The sequence below is a fragment of the Notamacropus eugenii genome, chromosome 4 (genome assembly GCF_028372415.1).
Source record: "Notamacropus eugenii isolate mMacEug1 chromosome 4, mMacEug1.pri_v2, whole genome shotgun sequence".
NCBI classification, from domain to species: domain Eukaryota; kingdom Metazoa; phylum Chordata; class Mammalia; order Diprotodontia; family Macropodidae; genus Notamacropus; species Notamacropus eugenii.
In genome coordinates, this window is record NC_092875.1 from 88,507,765 (window position 1) to 88,521,420 (window position 13,656).

Sequence of the window (13,656 nt, forward strand, 5' to 3'; positions counted from 1 at the left end):
TCTAAGAGTGTAAGCAGAACATAGGATCTTAGAATCATACAGCTAAAAGGGACTAAAAAATCTTCCACTTCTACCCTCTCATTTAACAGATGAGAAAGATGGGAGTCCTTGGACCTTATCCTCTGCTCACTTTCTGCAGCAGCTTTTGCCCTCAACTGGGCTTTTCCTTGTCTGCCAGTTCAAAAACTCCTTCTGTTTGGGTTGAGAGATGTATACAAGCCTGAAGAGGAAGCAGCTAAGTCCCAGCATAGATGTCTGGAGAATAACATTACATAGTTTGAAGGGAAACTAAGAGGTCATCCAATCCCAGCCCTACCTGATCATACAGGACAAATGACTACCTGATCCCTGCTTGACCTGTGACCTTTGGCATGTCCCAACTTCCGTGGGTCTTAGTTTTCTCAACTGTTCTGAGGTCCCTTGTAGCTCTCCATCTATAATCCTGTCTCTACTAACTGTGGAAGGTCACTATTTCCTCAGGCAACCCACTGCATGTAGGCTTGCTGAGTGCTGGAAAATTCTTCCTCATACTGAGCCAGACTTGTCTCCAAACTTGCCATTGATCATAATACCGAGTTCTGTCCTACAGCGGTCAAATTACAAAACATTTGGAAAAGTGACACAGGTGAGAAATAGCTCAAATTTCTAGAATTCATTATTCTCTCATGACAGTTCTGTGACACAAAGCAGAATATTATGATTATTTTATAAATGAGGAAACAGGCTCATTGAGGTAAAGTCACATAGCCAATAAGGATCAGAGCTGGGACACAAACCCAAGTTTCCTAACTCCAAGTCCTGTGCTCTTTCTAGGGAAGTACTTTCACTAGTAGGAGCACCAGAGAGAATTTAGCAGCAGAAACATAAATGTCAAAAGAAGCCATGTAAGGGGAGTGTCAAACGTTCAGGAGTACGTGAGGAATAGAGAAAAAAAAAAAGATTCCATTTTCATACCATTTTCCTCACAATCTTGTAAAGAGTTAACATTTTTATCTCTATTTTACAGAAGGGGATGTTGAAGCACAGAGAAAAGTGACTTAGCAATGATTATAGCTGAGCGTGGGATGGCCAAGGAATCAGTTTGATTCTATACACCCTGCTTCCCTTACTCCTTTGCAAGATAGCAACCTGGGAAATAACTGGGATGGGAAAAAAGCCTGATTTGGGGGAACAGGCCATAGGAAACCTGTCTCCAGCAGGGCTAGTTATGTAGATCATGTCCAAAACTGGGTGTGGGACTGCAGCAGATCTGAATTGTGAGACAGGATGATGAAGCATCAAAAAGCCCTGAGGGAGGGTAAAAGATGGTATGTGTCATTCAAGTAAAATCACCACCTCCTCTTGGACTCCAAGAGCCCCAGGAATAGGAACCCCCTTCCTCCTAGAACACAAAACCATAACCACAGAGTCAAGCCTTATGGATACATGACATGAAAATATTTTTACAGGCACTGCGGCTGCTGTCTCCTCAGCATCCAAATCTACTGAAGATCTGGAAAACAAAGTTCTTGACATCAGGTCTCTTGGCATTATCAAACGCTTCAAGGTCATGAGATGGGCTACCATATGCTTTGCTCCTGCACCCCAAGGACCATGGAGCCCTTCTTACTGAAACCTGTATGTATTATCTCTCCCCTCATTAGAACTGTGAGCAGCCTGAACGCAGAGACTTTGATTTTCTTATTTGTATGCCCAGTGCTTTGTGTATGGTAAGTACTTAATAATGACCTTTTTATTCATTCATGTAGTGTAAAGAGCATTCTTATTTGGAATCAGAGGACTTGACTTGAATCCCAGCTTTCTAATCTGTTACCTTAGGCAAGTCACTTCTCTGTGGGCCTATCAATTTGTAAAATGAAGGTGTTGCATTAGATGATCTCTTAAGGGTCCTTCCACTCTGCATCTTATGACCTACTTCTGCCTTGGAAGCCTGGGAGGAAGGGGATAGGTAAACGATGACTGGTTAAAAGTTTATCAAGCATCACAGGTGTGCCCAGCATGGCTGGTAGCCCAGGAAACCCATTTTCTTTCATCAGTTCTGCACATCTTGAGGAAGAAACAGGAAATTGTATGTGTGCCAGGTGATGTCTCCTAAAGAGACCTCATCTAATCTCAGTGATTGAAACCAAAGGCTGTAGTCAGAATGGCCCACATTCCAGTCAGATGGCATTAGTCCATTAAACTCTATCCACCCTTCCACTGCAGTGATCAGCTCTTATGGCTGAGCTGAACTGTGGAACAGAACTATAAGCCTGAAGGAGCCTTGAGGACCATATAGTTCATTTTAGAACAGGGGAAGAGAAAGACTGACTTACCCAACATTTGCTAACCTTGAGGTTTGTGCTTCAAGCAATGGATCAGGTAGGGATCAGGCAAGATTACTTGTCACTTCCAACTCAAATGCTGTAATTTTATTTCCAACGAGGCAGTGGGGTACAAGAGTATTGAACTTGGTATGAGACATGAGTTCAAATGCCAGATCTTTCATTTATTAGTAGCGTGAAGGTAGGCAAATCGTTTAACCTCTGAATCTGTTCCTTATTTGTAAAATTGGGAGAATTCCTATTTTGCCAACCTTTTCACAAGGAAATTCTGAGGAAAGTGCTTCACAACAAAGAGATGCAGGAATGAGAATGTTTTTTCTTGTCTGGCTTTTTACTTATCCAGGTCCAAGCAGAGTCTGTAGAGGGAAAAATACCCTTCATTGTCTCACTGCTTTCATACCTCCCTAGGTTTACTTCTTTTTCTCCCCCAGTCCATGAGGACACCAGAACTGTAGAGGCAGCTGTGGTATTGCAGAAAGAGGTACTTGGAACTTGCATTTAGCCTTTCTCTTCCAGTTCTAGCCATATTGTCAAGGTCTAGGGGTGCAGGAAAGCCTGAAATCCAAGGGCAAATGACATGGGTTCTACCTCCAATTAATTTGACCATTTAAATGACCCCCAAGTCATGACCCTGAGTCATATAACTTTTTGGCTAGATTGAGGCTGATTCCTGCTCAGCCAGGACCAGTGTGAATTCCAGGTGGGTAAGCATTTACTTCTTGTATGTTAATTATAAGCTTCAAAAATGGAATGGGTTGCCTTGAAAGGTGGTAGATTTCCCATCACAGGAGGATGACCATGTATCAAAGGCAGAATCAGAATATATTAAAGCTGAAAGCAGCCTTAGATGTTATCTAATTATTCAAATTACAGAAAAGGAAACAGAGAGGAGGTGCGTACTCCAGCTCCTGCAGGTAGTGACAGAACCCAACATCTTATACATGTGCTTTCCACAACAGCTTGCACCCTATCAAATACCCCCCAGGAATAATATCCCTTTGGGCTTCTTAATTCCAGCAGAAGCATGACATTAGATCAGCCTCATGATCTCTCTGGCCCTGAATTCTTTGCTTAGAAGCATAGTATCCTCCTCAATACCAGCCCTAAGAAGTTAAGGATTCTTTACTTAGAGGATCAGAAATTTAGACCTGGTAGGGTCCTCAGAGGTTATCTAAGAGTCAGCATCCTCATTTTACACATATGGAAATTTGAGGCTCAGAAAGCTTAAATGATATGCCTCAAATGTCAAAGGCTAGAACTTGAATCCAGGGCCTCTGCCTCCAAATCCCTTATTTTATATTAGGGAAAAGCAGCCCTTGGGAGATGATATGCCTTGACTAAGATTACACAGCCACTAAGTAACATGTATTTAGGACTAAAATCTAGGGCGTCCCATGGCCAATGCTATTTTCACTACACCTTATTCCCTGCTATATTTGCAATCAATTATTTGGCTACTGTCCTCTAGACTCTGTCCTAGGCTTCCATGGAAAGACAGGGAAATGGAGTTTGGGTACGTGGAAGTATCTGGATGATGCTGAGCAGCCATTACTTGTGTAGACTTCCATGAACATCAAAAGCTATGACACTGAGGTATCTGTGGTATAGTGGTGAGTGGGGGTGGGAGGGGAACCAATGGATTTGAAATTAGATCCCAATTCTGCCATTTATTGCTGTGCAATCTGGGGACAAGGCACAATCTGCCTCAATTTCTTGACTGCTAGATTGAAGACAGTTGTACTACCTACCTTATGGAATTGTTGAGAGGATCAAATCAGATAATGGAAGTGTGGACTGTGTAAAGATTTAGTCAAGTATTTTTATTAATGTAGCAGGGCAGGTCAGGACTTGATGCAAAGGATTTAGTTTCCCTTCACCTGTAAAAGTGAAGCCCTGGGCTATGACCTTGCTATATAATAAGGATTTTAGAGCTGTAGGACAGATGGGTTCTGTCCTACAGATTGTGGGTCCTACAGAGGGTTGATGCCCTCACTTTACATACAGGAAAACTGAGGATCCAAAAGGTGATATGAGTTGCTTCTTATGTTGAGTTTAAGTAAATAACTGTGTTGGCAAGTAGTTTTGTCTTCTGATTCCAAGTATAGTGGAGTTCCTGCTACCTACCATACTCTGCTAGGATCCCCTTCTTAGGGAAGGATGATCACAGTGCTTGGCTCATAGAATTGTAAAATTGTAGGACCATAAGGGTCCTCCCACCAGTCAAACTCCTCCACAACATCCTTGGCCAGTGTTCATTCAGCTTCTGTAGTAACGTGTCCAGTGGTAATGAACTCACCACCTACGGAAGGAACCTATTCTTTGGCTGTTAGTTCTCATTAGAAAGTTTTCTCCACAAAGCTGAAATTTGCCTTCTTGTAACATTCTCCTAGACTAATACTGGTCCTAGCCCAAAGGGTTTGGAAATAAAAGTACTATCATTTAGTCTAAGCCCCAGAGTTGCTTTCCCTTGACTAGTCTCTCAAACAGGCTGTCTTTAACTGAAGAAAGCAGAAGAGCTTACCATGTAAACTCTCCAGGACAGCACTGTGTCCATTTCCTTTGGCTAGGATGCTCCCTAAGGGAAGGCAGAATTGGGGACATGAAAGTCTTATGCTCCACAGGTTTGTCAGGCTAAACTCTCACTGAAGTGAAGTGGTCAAGCATGCTTCTAGCTGAAATGGTAGCAGCTTTTAGCTGAGTAGCTGCAGGAGGCTGGTTTTGACAGCTACATTAATAGTTTGTGCTTTGATGCTTCCCCTCACCGCAAGAAAAATTCAGTAAGTCCTGGTTCCACCACTAAATTGCTGGGAGGTCCCGAGTATATGGCTTTCCTTTCAATTGTACAATTTCAGAATTAGAAGGAACTTCCAGAAATCTGTCTGGAACGTGTTCCCTTCTCCACTTTGTCTCCTAGAACCCTTAGTTCCCTTTGAAGTTTATTTAAGGTGCCCTTCCGGATCTCCCCAATTTTTAGTGCCTTTTTCTATCTCAAATGCTTATTCCACCCACCCTACCCCTCTTCCCAATTCTCCCTCCTTTCACCTAGTATTTTAATGTAGTCCTTGTATAGTAAGTACTTCTTGAAGACAATCAGGAGACAGGAAACCTGAATTCAAATCCCAGTTCTGCCAACTTGCCCTCTGAGATCAGTCTCCAGGCCTTAGCATCTCTAATTCCCTATAAAAGTATTGGATGAATTCTCTGAAGTTTTCTTCCATTGCTCCCATTTACCATTCCTACCCCTCCAAACATAGCATCTCTGAATTCTGTCCCTGTTGGGCTAGAAAGATGAGGCCCTGCTTCTGCCACAGGGAAGCAATGATATGGACTTTCTGTTCATCATTTATGGCAATGTACAGGGCTAGACATGGAAAGTCTTAACCTCAAAGGAACAAGGGCTAGAAGGCTCTTCAGAGATCATCTGGTGTAACCCTATTATTTTACATGGAGAAAATGTGGCCCCAAAGCGGGAGATGACTCACCAAAGGTCAGACAAGTAGTCAGTGGCACAGCCAAGATTCAGACCCAGGTGCTCTGACCCTCACATTTAAAATCTGACGTTGGTTCTCTCTTCTAAAGAAAAGATCTACTGACAATCTAGAGTAGTATTTACCTTAGCAGTTAATGCTTGCTGGGAGTTCCAGGGAGGGACCAGAGTCTCAGTTCAGCCTCACACAGGAGCTAAGCATATGGCCTAAATCTTAGTTGTTCTACCTCTCATTTCTACAATGCACTGGAGTTTGCTTGGATCCTTTTTGTTAATGCTGTCACACCCCTGTCTAGGATTTTGAGTCAGGTTAGGGACAGAAGGTAAGCCTGTAGAGGAACCTTACCTTCTCCATGGCTTAGGGTCTCAACTAACAGGAACCAAACCTTCAGGGAAGTGGCAAGCTCCTTTTCAATAAAAAACCTGAGGCATCCCAGGATAGTCCATCTGCCTATTTTTAATAGTTAGAGAAACTAAAACCTAGAGAGGTGAAGTAATCTGTCTAAACAGGTAGCTTTTCTACAGCATTTCATAGCTCATAAAAGTACTCACATAAAAGATTTCATTTGAACCTTAACTATCCCATGAAGTAGTCAGTGCAAGTGCAAGTAGAATTATCCCCATTTTACAGAAAAGGAAACTGAAGTTAAGGTGTAGGGACTTGTCCTTCACTATCCATAATAAAGAACACAGTCTCACAATTCCTGGCTCAGGGCTCTTTCAGTTACTTTCCCCCACCTTTAGAGCAAAGGCTCAGAGAATTGGGTGACTGACCCGAGTTCAACCCAGCCCTACTTATTGTCTGTGTGACCCTGGGCAAGTCACTTAATCCTGTCTGCTTCAATTTCTTCTGTAAAATGAGCTGGAGAAGGAAATGGCAAACCATTCCCAGTATCTGGACAGCTAGGTGGTGCAGTAGATAGAGTGCCAAGCCTGGAGTCAGGAAGACTTGAATTCAAATTCAGCCTCAGATACTTTCTGAAGAACAACAACTAATTCTTAAGATTATGGGATTTATCATTGTTGTTTAGTCATGTCCAACTCTTTGTGACCCCATTTGAGGTTTTCTTGGCAAAGGTACTGGAGTGGTTTACCATTTCCTTCTCCAGCTTACTTTACAGATGAAGAAACTGGGCAAACAGGGTTAAGTGACTTGTCCAGGGTCACAGTACCAATAAGTGACTGGGGCTGGATTTATCATTAGAAGGGACCTTAAAGCTTATCTTATCCATCTTATCTACTATGTTAGGCCTCAGGACTAAACAGCATAAATGTCAGAGCTCCCTAGAAGTCACACAAATAGTGGCAGACTAGGATTCAGAACTCTGTCATCCTGACTTCATACCCCAAATACTTTCCATTAGACTATGCTACCCCTGCTTATACTGGGTAAAAGTTTGATCATTCAGTGAATGCTACCCAGGATCCAGGTCTGCTGAGGTACAGGACTGAGAAAACCAGGAGGGCTCAGTGAATGGCAAAAAACTGTATCACCTGCTTCTGGTGATAGGCTATTACTCAGCCTGCGTGTGACCTGGATTACACACTGACCAAAATGCTAGCAACTTTTTCCATCCACTGGGTGAAGGATTTGAATGTGCAAACACGAAAGAGATAGTGCAAATCTATAAGGAAAAAGGGTCTCTGCAAGTCTGAGGTCTTCATATAGCAAAAGGTCATACAGACAAATCAATCAAAAGTCTGACCCAGAACTTCCAGCCCAGGGGTAAGCTCCTACCAAGTCCCATTTAATTTAAGCCTCAGGCCAGGTTTTGTAGCTACTTCACAAAGTCATGTCCTATGGTGTCCCAGAACTCTTTGGAGCAAGTTCTAATATTTCTCCAGCCAGCCAGTGCTTCTCTGCCTAGCTGTGTGACTTAAGGTACCTTTTTTGGGATTCAGTCTCATCTGTGAGGAGTTTGGACTAGACTAGCTAGTTCCTTCCAGTTCCAAACTAAAATCCTATCCCATGGCTTCTGGGAATGCTGGGAGTACTCCTGAAGCAGGTCTGCAACACCGGACAGTTTCTTAATTAGCTCCCCCAAATGGAACAATGAACTACCTAATCTGCCATGTTTGAGACTTTGGTGCTATGTCTGGTTCTTCTCATGCTTAGCTCCATTACACTTCTTCAACGTCTCTCACATTTTGGCTCTTCTTCTGAACCCATTGTCACTCCACCCACCACCATTCCTATCTACTTTCATGGATCATTAGGATAATCTAAAAGGCATTTCCACCTTCCCTTTCTCTCCCTTACAGTGCATTCCTCATCCTATTGCTAGAATAATCTCTCCTTTGCACAGATCAGTTCCCATCACTCCTCTTCCCAAACATTTTCAGTGGTTTCCAACTGTACATCAAAGTTCAAATTCTATTCTTTGGCATTCAAGGCTAAACAATCTGGCACTAGCTTACCTTTCCAGACTCCCTTGTATATTTCATCCCAAATACACAATTCCATCACCTGGACAATTTTCCTGTCCCTATGCTCCTGCACCCTTGTACCTGGAACATCTTCCCTCTTCTCCCTTTGTTTACATTCCTGTTCATTCTTTAAAGACCTGAAGTTAGGCAGGCTTAAGATCAAATCCTGGTTCAGACAACTATAAGCTGTGTGATCCCAGACAAATCCCTTATCCTCAGTTTCCTCATCTGTAAAATGGAGATAAGAATAGCACCAAGTTTTCAGGGTTGTTGTGAGGACCAAATGAGGCATCTGAAAAATACTTTGCAAGTCTTGCCAAGTGCTACAGGAATGTATAGCTAAAGAACATCCAAATGCCATTTTCTTCAGGAAAACTCTCATGATCCACTTGATTGGTAAGGCTCTTTTCTTACCTGGACTTAACAATACACTTAGTACCTTTTAGATAATTTATTATGAGGTAACTGTGCTTGTGTCTTCTCTCCCTACTAGACTATAAGAGGGCAGGGTCTTTGTATTTTCCCTAAATGCTCTGCACACAGCATATGCTTAATACATTTTGTTAAATGAAGACCAGATATCCTGAACCTCAACCTGATGGCACCTTCATTCAAAATACCAGTTTCCTGCAAACCAATTTCCATTACTAAACCAATTTCCATTACCAAACCAAATTCTAATACCCTACTGATCTCTTAAACAATCAAGAGGAGGATTCAGACTCTTGGTCTCAAAGGAAAATAGCTTTTCAAGAATCACATGAAAATTGACTTGTGACTAATTTAAGGGAATCTGTGGGGCATCGTTTTATTCCCTCCAAAATCCCATCTGTTTCTAACAGATTCTTTTGCATACCAACTTCTTGTTTTCAAATTTCTCACTTGCAGTCAAAAAAGGCTACGATGGGGGGGTGGGGATAGTGGAATTAGAAAGTGGGGACAGAGAATGGCTGGAGAGTCAGAAAGCTAGCTGCCAATTAACCCCAGCTGACTATAGTTGTTGTCTACTATGAAAAGATCCACAATGGCATTCACCAAGTAGCTGTGAGTACCTGACACATTTCTTTCAAATCCTCTTTGAATTCTACCCCCAATCCCAATCAAGTAACAATGAACTCTGAATGACTATGTTAGGCCTCAGGACTAAACAGTGTAAATGTCACAGACACAAGAGGCACCAGGGGTATTTTCCCCTCTTTTCCAGACTATCCACACTATTTTGCTCAGAAGATAAACAAAAGTTGCCAAGATTCCCCCAAATTCACACCAAATCTTACCTGTACCCCAGCCCCTTGTTAATTGTGTCCTTTTCGGTCTGGTCACGTTACAACTTTGCAAACACACTTACTACCTGACAAGAAAGTCCACCCACAAAGAGTGATTCTTACCAAAGAATCTTTCTCCATCAGGAATCCAGGTGAAGAAGACCAATTTGGTCTAGAGAAGGGCAAAGTTAATAAGGCAATAGTGATTTTTCCATTGGACCCACTCTCTTCACCTCCACATACTGACACTATAAAAACTTGGTGACTGAATCTTAGAAAGATGTTCTTGCTTTGATCACAGAGAAACTGGGTAATTTCCCAAAGTCCATGGTTGGCGCATGGAAAGTGTGCCATTGCTGAACACCACAAACACGCAAACACGCTGGACTAAAAATAGGTTATTTCCAAGTTATCTGGAGGGAGACCCACAGGGGCCCCAAATTGAGACACTCCAATAATCTATAGTAAAACTGTTGAAAAGTGTTATTTTTCTTTAAAAACAAAAACAAAATCCCAAACCACACACAAAACCCCATTCACAAAAACCAGAGACCAAGAAAAGTTGAACAAATCTACAACCCAAATTGGTTACAGAAACTAGGGATGTATCCTGGGGTCTATGTTCTTCCCTAGGACAGCCCAAATGCTACAGAATTCTCCCCATTCAGAGCCAGACTAAAAAAACCCTTCAAAATCCATGAGTGATCCCAGATGCTCTAAACTGACTTTTTCATGAATGATCTTTCTTGGCTTAATTCCCACGGGTGCTTAGCTAACACCTCAGGGCTGGCACCTTTCAACCCAGCTCCAAGATGGCAGTTATGTTAAGAAGCATCCTTCCCACTCCTTTGACCAGTCTAGAGGCCAGCCCCTCACCAGCTTCTGGCCCTGGTACCCCATTATGGTCTGGCTTATAAAACTGGCTCTAGTTTTTTTTTTTTTAATATATATAGATAAAAAGTGGTCAGTTTTCCCCCCATTTTGAAGATTAAAAAGCTATGGCAAGCCCTAGCTAACCCCAGCACCAGGGCTCACAGGCTCCTCCCAGCAAGAGGAGGAACAAGTAGGCCCTTATCCAGTGCATGTGACTGGGAAGGAGGAGAAAAGGAGAGGAGGTAAGGATATAGAGGAAACCCCATCAGAAGAGGACAAGAAGGAAGTGATGGGTGAAAGGCCTTCTGTGTGAGAGGGTGGATATATCACACGTGGCATTAAAAAGGACATACCCTCAAAGAGGACTGCCACAGCTCTAGGCTTGGGGAGCCTCAGAAAGGTTAAGGTTTGAACACAGTGAAAGTTGCTCCCTGATAGAGCCTCTAGGGCTCCTGTGTATAGACACATGTGGGTATGGGGGGGGGGGGGGGGGATACTGGCTAAGATGGCTCTTTGCTACCCCATCCTAAGCAACTGTCCTCTGAAGTTGCTTGACCTTCACATTCCTGCATGGGCTTCTTTGCTGATGACTAAAAGTTGCATCTTGGTCCATTATTGGTAGTGACTAGTGTCCCTGGTCCAGTCCCCTTTGGTAACCTTGGGAGTAGGGTAATATTTTCCCATTGCTATCTCTGAGACTCTTGGTCTCCTTCAGGTTGTTGTAGGGGTTAGCCTACAATACTGAATGGATAGGAGCCAATTAATTTCCTCCTATAAAGGTGCAGAAGTAAAAAACCGGGCAGTTAGGTCCCAGGTCCCTAATTCTCTTGCCATCAGGAGACACATAATTAGGGTCCTGTCTCCCCAAGCCGCTGAGCCATGCTGATTAAGGATCGAAGCTGCACCAACTTCAAGGGTCCCACCTCCCTAGGATCACGGCTCTCCAGCCATCGGAGAGCTGTCTCAAGACCCTTAATGGCCTCCCCAGCTGTGGGCACTGGTGATGGCCCTCCTGTTCCAGCCTCCTCCTCTCCCTGGGGTGGACCAGCCAATGGTGGGAAGCCCCCACAGGAAGGCTGCTCCCGACCTCCCCCATCCTCATCCTCTTCTCCCCCACCCTCTGGGGGCTCCCCCAAGCCTGGGGCCCCATCGTCCAGGTGCAGCCATTCTGCCACATCCTCAGGTGCTAAGCGCTTATAAGTGAGGGCAGCCAAGTGCGTTAGGTCACTGAGGACCTTGCTGTGTTCCTCTGCCTCCTCATCCTCCCCAGAGGCTCCTGGGTGGGGCTGGACTAGCCGTTCCTCATCATCAGGACGGGGCTCAAAGGCAGCTCTGAGACCCAGCAGCCAGCATCGCTCAATGCTGCCAGCCTGGACCAGGTCCCAAGACAGGCCAGCCAGATAGAGCATGTCTTTCAGCATGAAGCTACGAACAAAGTCCAGAGGAGATCCACCTGCACATGACACAGCCAGTCGCAGTAGTTCCCGTTTGTACAGCTGTTTGAAGGCAGACACTACCCCTTGCTCCAGGGGTGCTGGAATCTTACCCCTGGCACTGCTTTTGGACAGAAAAAGCACCCGTACTGCACCATCAGGGGTCTGCAATTCCTCAGGGTGGCACAGGGCTGGCCCTGGGCCCAGGCCACCAGCTGCCCTTTGCCTTTTGCCAGCTTCCTCACCTTTCTCTGGGGAGGGTGGCCGTGGGCCTGGTGGCCTGGGCCCAGGGTGATGATTCACCAACAAGACAGCCTTCTGCTGCAGGCAGCTGCGCCGCAAGTAGCGCCTGACACCTGGCACAAACTCCTCAAAGAACCAGCCACGGAGCAGTGTGGCACTGAGCCAAGCATCAGGGCTATAGCGGTAGGAGGCAGGAAACTTTTCTTGATTGTGGTGTCGCAAGCTTGGTGGGTCAGGCAACTGCCCAATCACCAGGGGCTTCAACTTGTGGCTGCCAGTCAAGTTGGCCGCTAGTAGCACTGTAACCCTATCACCCCTCCACCTCTGTCCTCCACTTCCAAGGTCCCCTTCCCCAGGTGGGGTTGCCTGCTCAGGCAACAACTTCCAGTAGAGTCCAGTGACATTGGCATTGTAGATCTGTTCATCCCCATACCCTCCATCAGTGGGGGCTGGGGGGGGCATCGGTGAAGGATGGTCCCCGGTGCCCACAAGGTCTGGTTCAGCCTTAACGGTGGGCAGTGATGGAGCTGAGGCAGGGGCTGGGGGAGGTGGCTCTGCTTCACCATAGATTCGTTGACTGGAGATGCCATGGCGCTTCTGCCACCTCCAGAACCAGCCGTGGCTAGCCTTAAAGGTGCATTCGGGCCCATAGATCTGGCGGGCAAATGCCTCTGCTTGGGCTTGGATGATGGGACCTGAGAGTGGGATGCCGTGCTGGCGCAAGGTGAGGAACCAGGTATAGACGGCACGATCGATCTCCTCCTCGTTGGCCAGCCGCATCTTCTTGCGTTGGGTGCCCACTTCTCCGCCCAGCTGGTCCAGGAACCAGCGCAGCTTGGGCTCATCCTTGAGCCAGCCCCGGAGGGTGCCCCCAGGCACCCCGAAGTCCCTGCACACGCTGGCCTGGCGCTCCCCGCCCTTCACACGTTCGATAGCCTGGAGCTTGTCCTTGATGGAGTAGGCCTTTCGGAAGGCCATTTTCACCGCCAGGCCCGAAGCCCCAGGGCTGACCCCCGCCCCCGGGGGAGTTTCGGGCACCGCTTGCATGGGGCCCCGGCCCAGGGGCGGCTGCTCCTCCTCCCCCACCTCCTGGGGCAGAAGCGGAGGCCCCGACTGGGCAGGTGCCGGGGGCCGCCGGCGGCGAGGGTGCGGGGCAGGGCAGGGGGGCCCCGCGGGGTACATGGAGGCAGAGGCGGCGGCGGAGGCAGCTGGAAGCCATATACGCTGGGCCGCTCAGTCTGCCCACCCGCCTCCGGCTGGGGCAGGCGCGTTATAGGCGGGGCGCGCGCGCAATGGGCGGGGAGCCGAGGGGGAGGGGCGGGGAGGGGGCGGGGGGAGGAGGGAGGAGCAGGAGGGAGAAGCAGGAGGGAGAGGAGGGGAAGCCACCCGCCTGCTCGTCTCTTCCCTTTTGTCTCCCCCTAGCTCCGGAGAGCGCCCCTGACGGAGAAGCGAGAAGGACCAGGCGGAGGCTCATCAGCTTCACCTCCCCCTCTTCCAAGTTCTTTAAACTCGCTCCCCTTTCTTCCTCTCTCCCGAACGCAGGCGCACAGGCTTATCTCTCTCCCCACGGCCTCTTTCGATCCGCAACTGCGCAGGCGCACCTG

General features: G+C 46.4%; 1 protein-coding gene across 1 annotated transcript; it reads right to left on the minus strand.

The window, feature by feature from the left end:
• Positions 1-9,963: 9,963 nt before the first annotated feature.
• TIGD5 (tigger transposable element derived 5) lies at positions 9,964-13,623 on the minus strand. The gene has a single exon (XM_072602822.1). It carries the CDS (start codon positions 13,232-13,234, stop codon positions 11,225-11,227), a length of 2,010 nt encoding a protein of 669 aa, XP_072458923.1. The 5' UTR covers positions 13,235-13,623; the 3' UTR covers positions 9,964-11,224.
• Between the last annotated feature and the right edge of the window lie 33 nt (positions 13,624-13,656).

Bases quoted from the DNA above. Each gene is read 5' to 3' on its own strand.
- TIGD5 (XM_072602822.1), bottom strand. From the start codon at position 13,234: ATGTACCCCGCGGGGCCCCCCTGCCCTGCCCCGCACCCTCGCCGCCGG.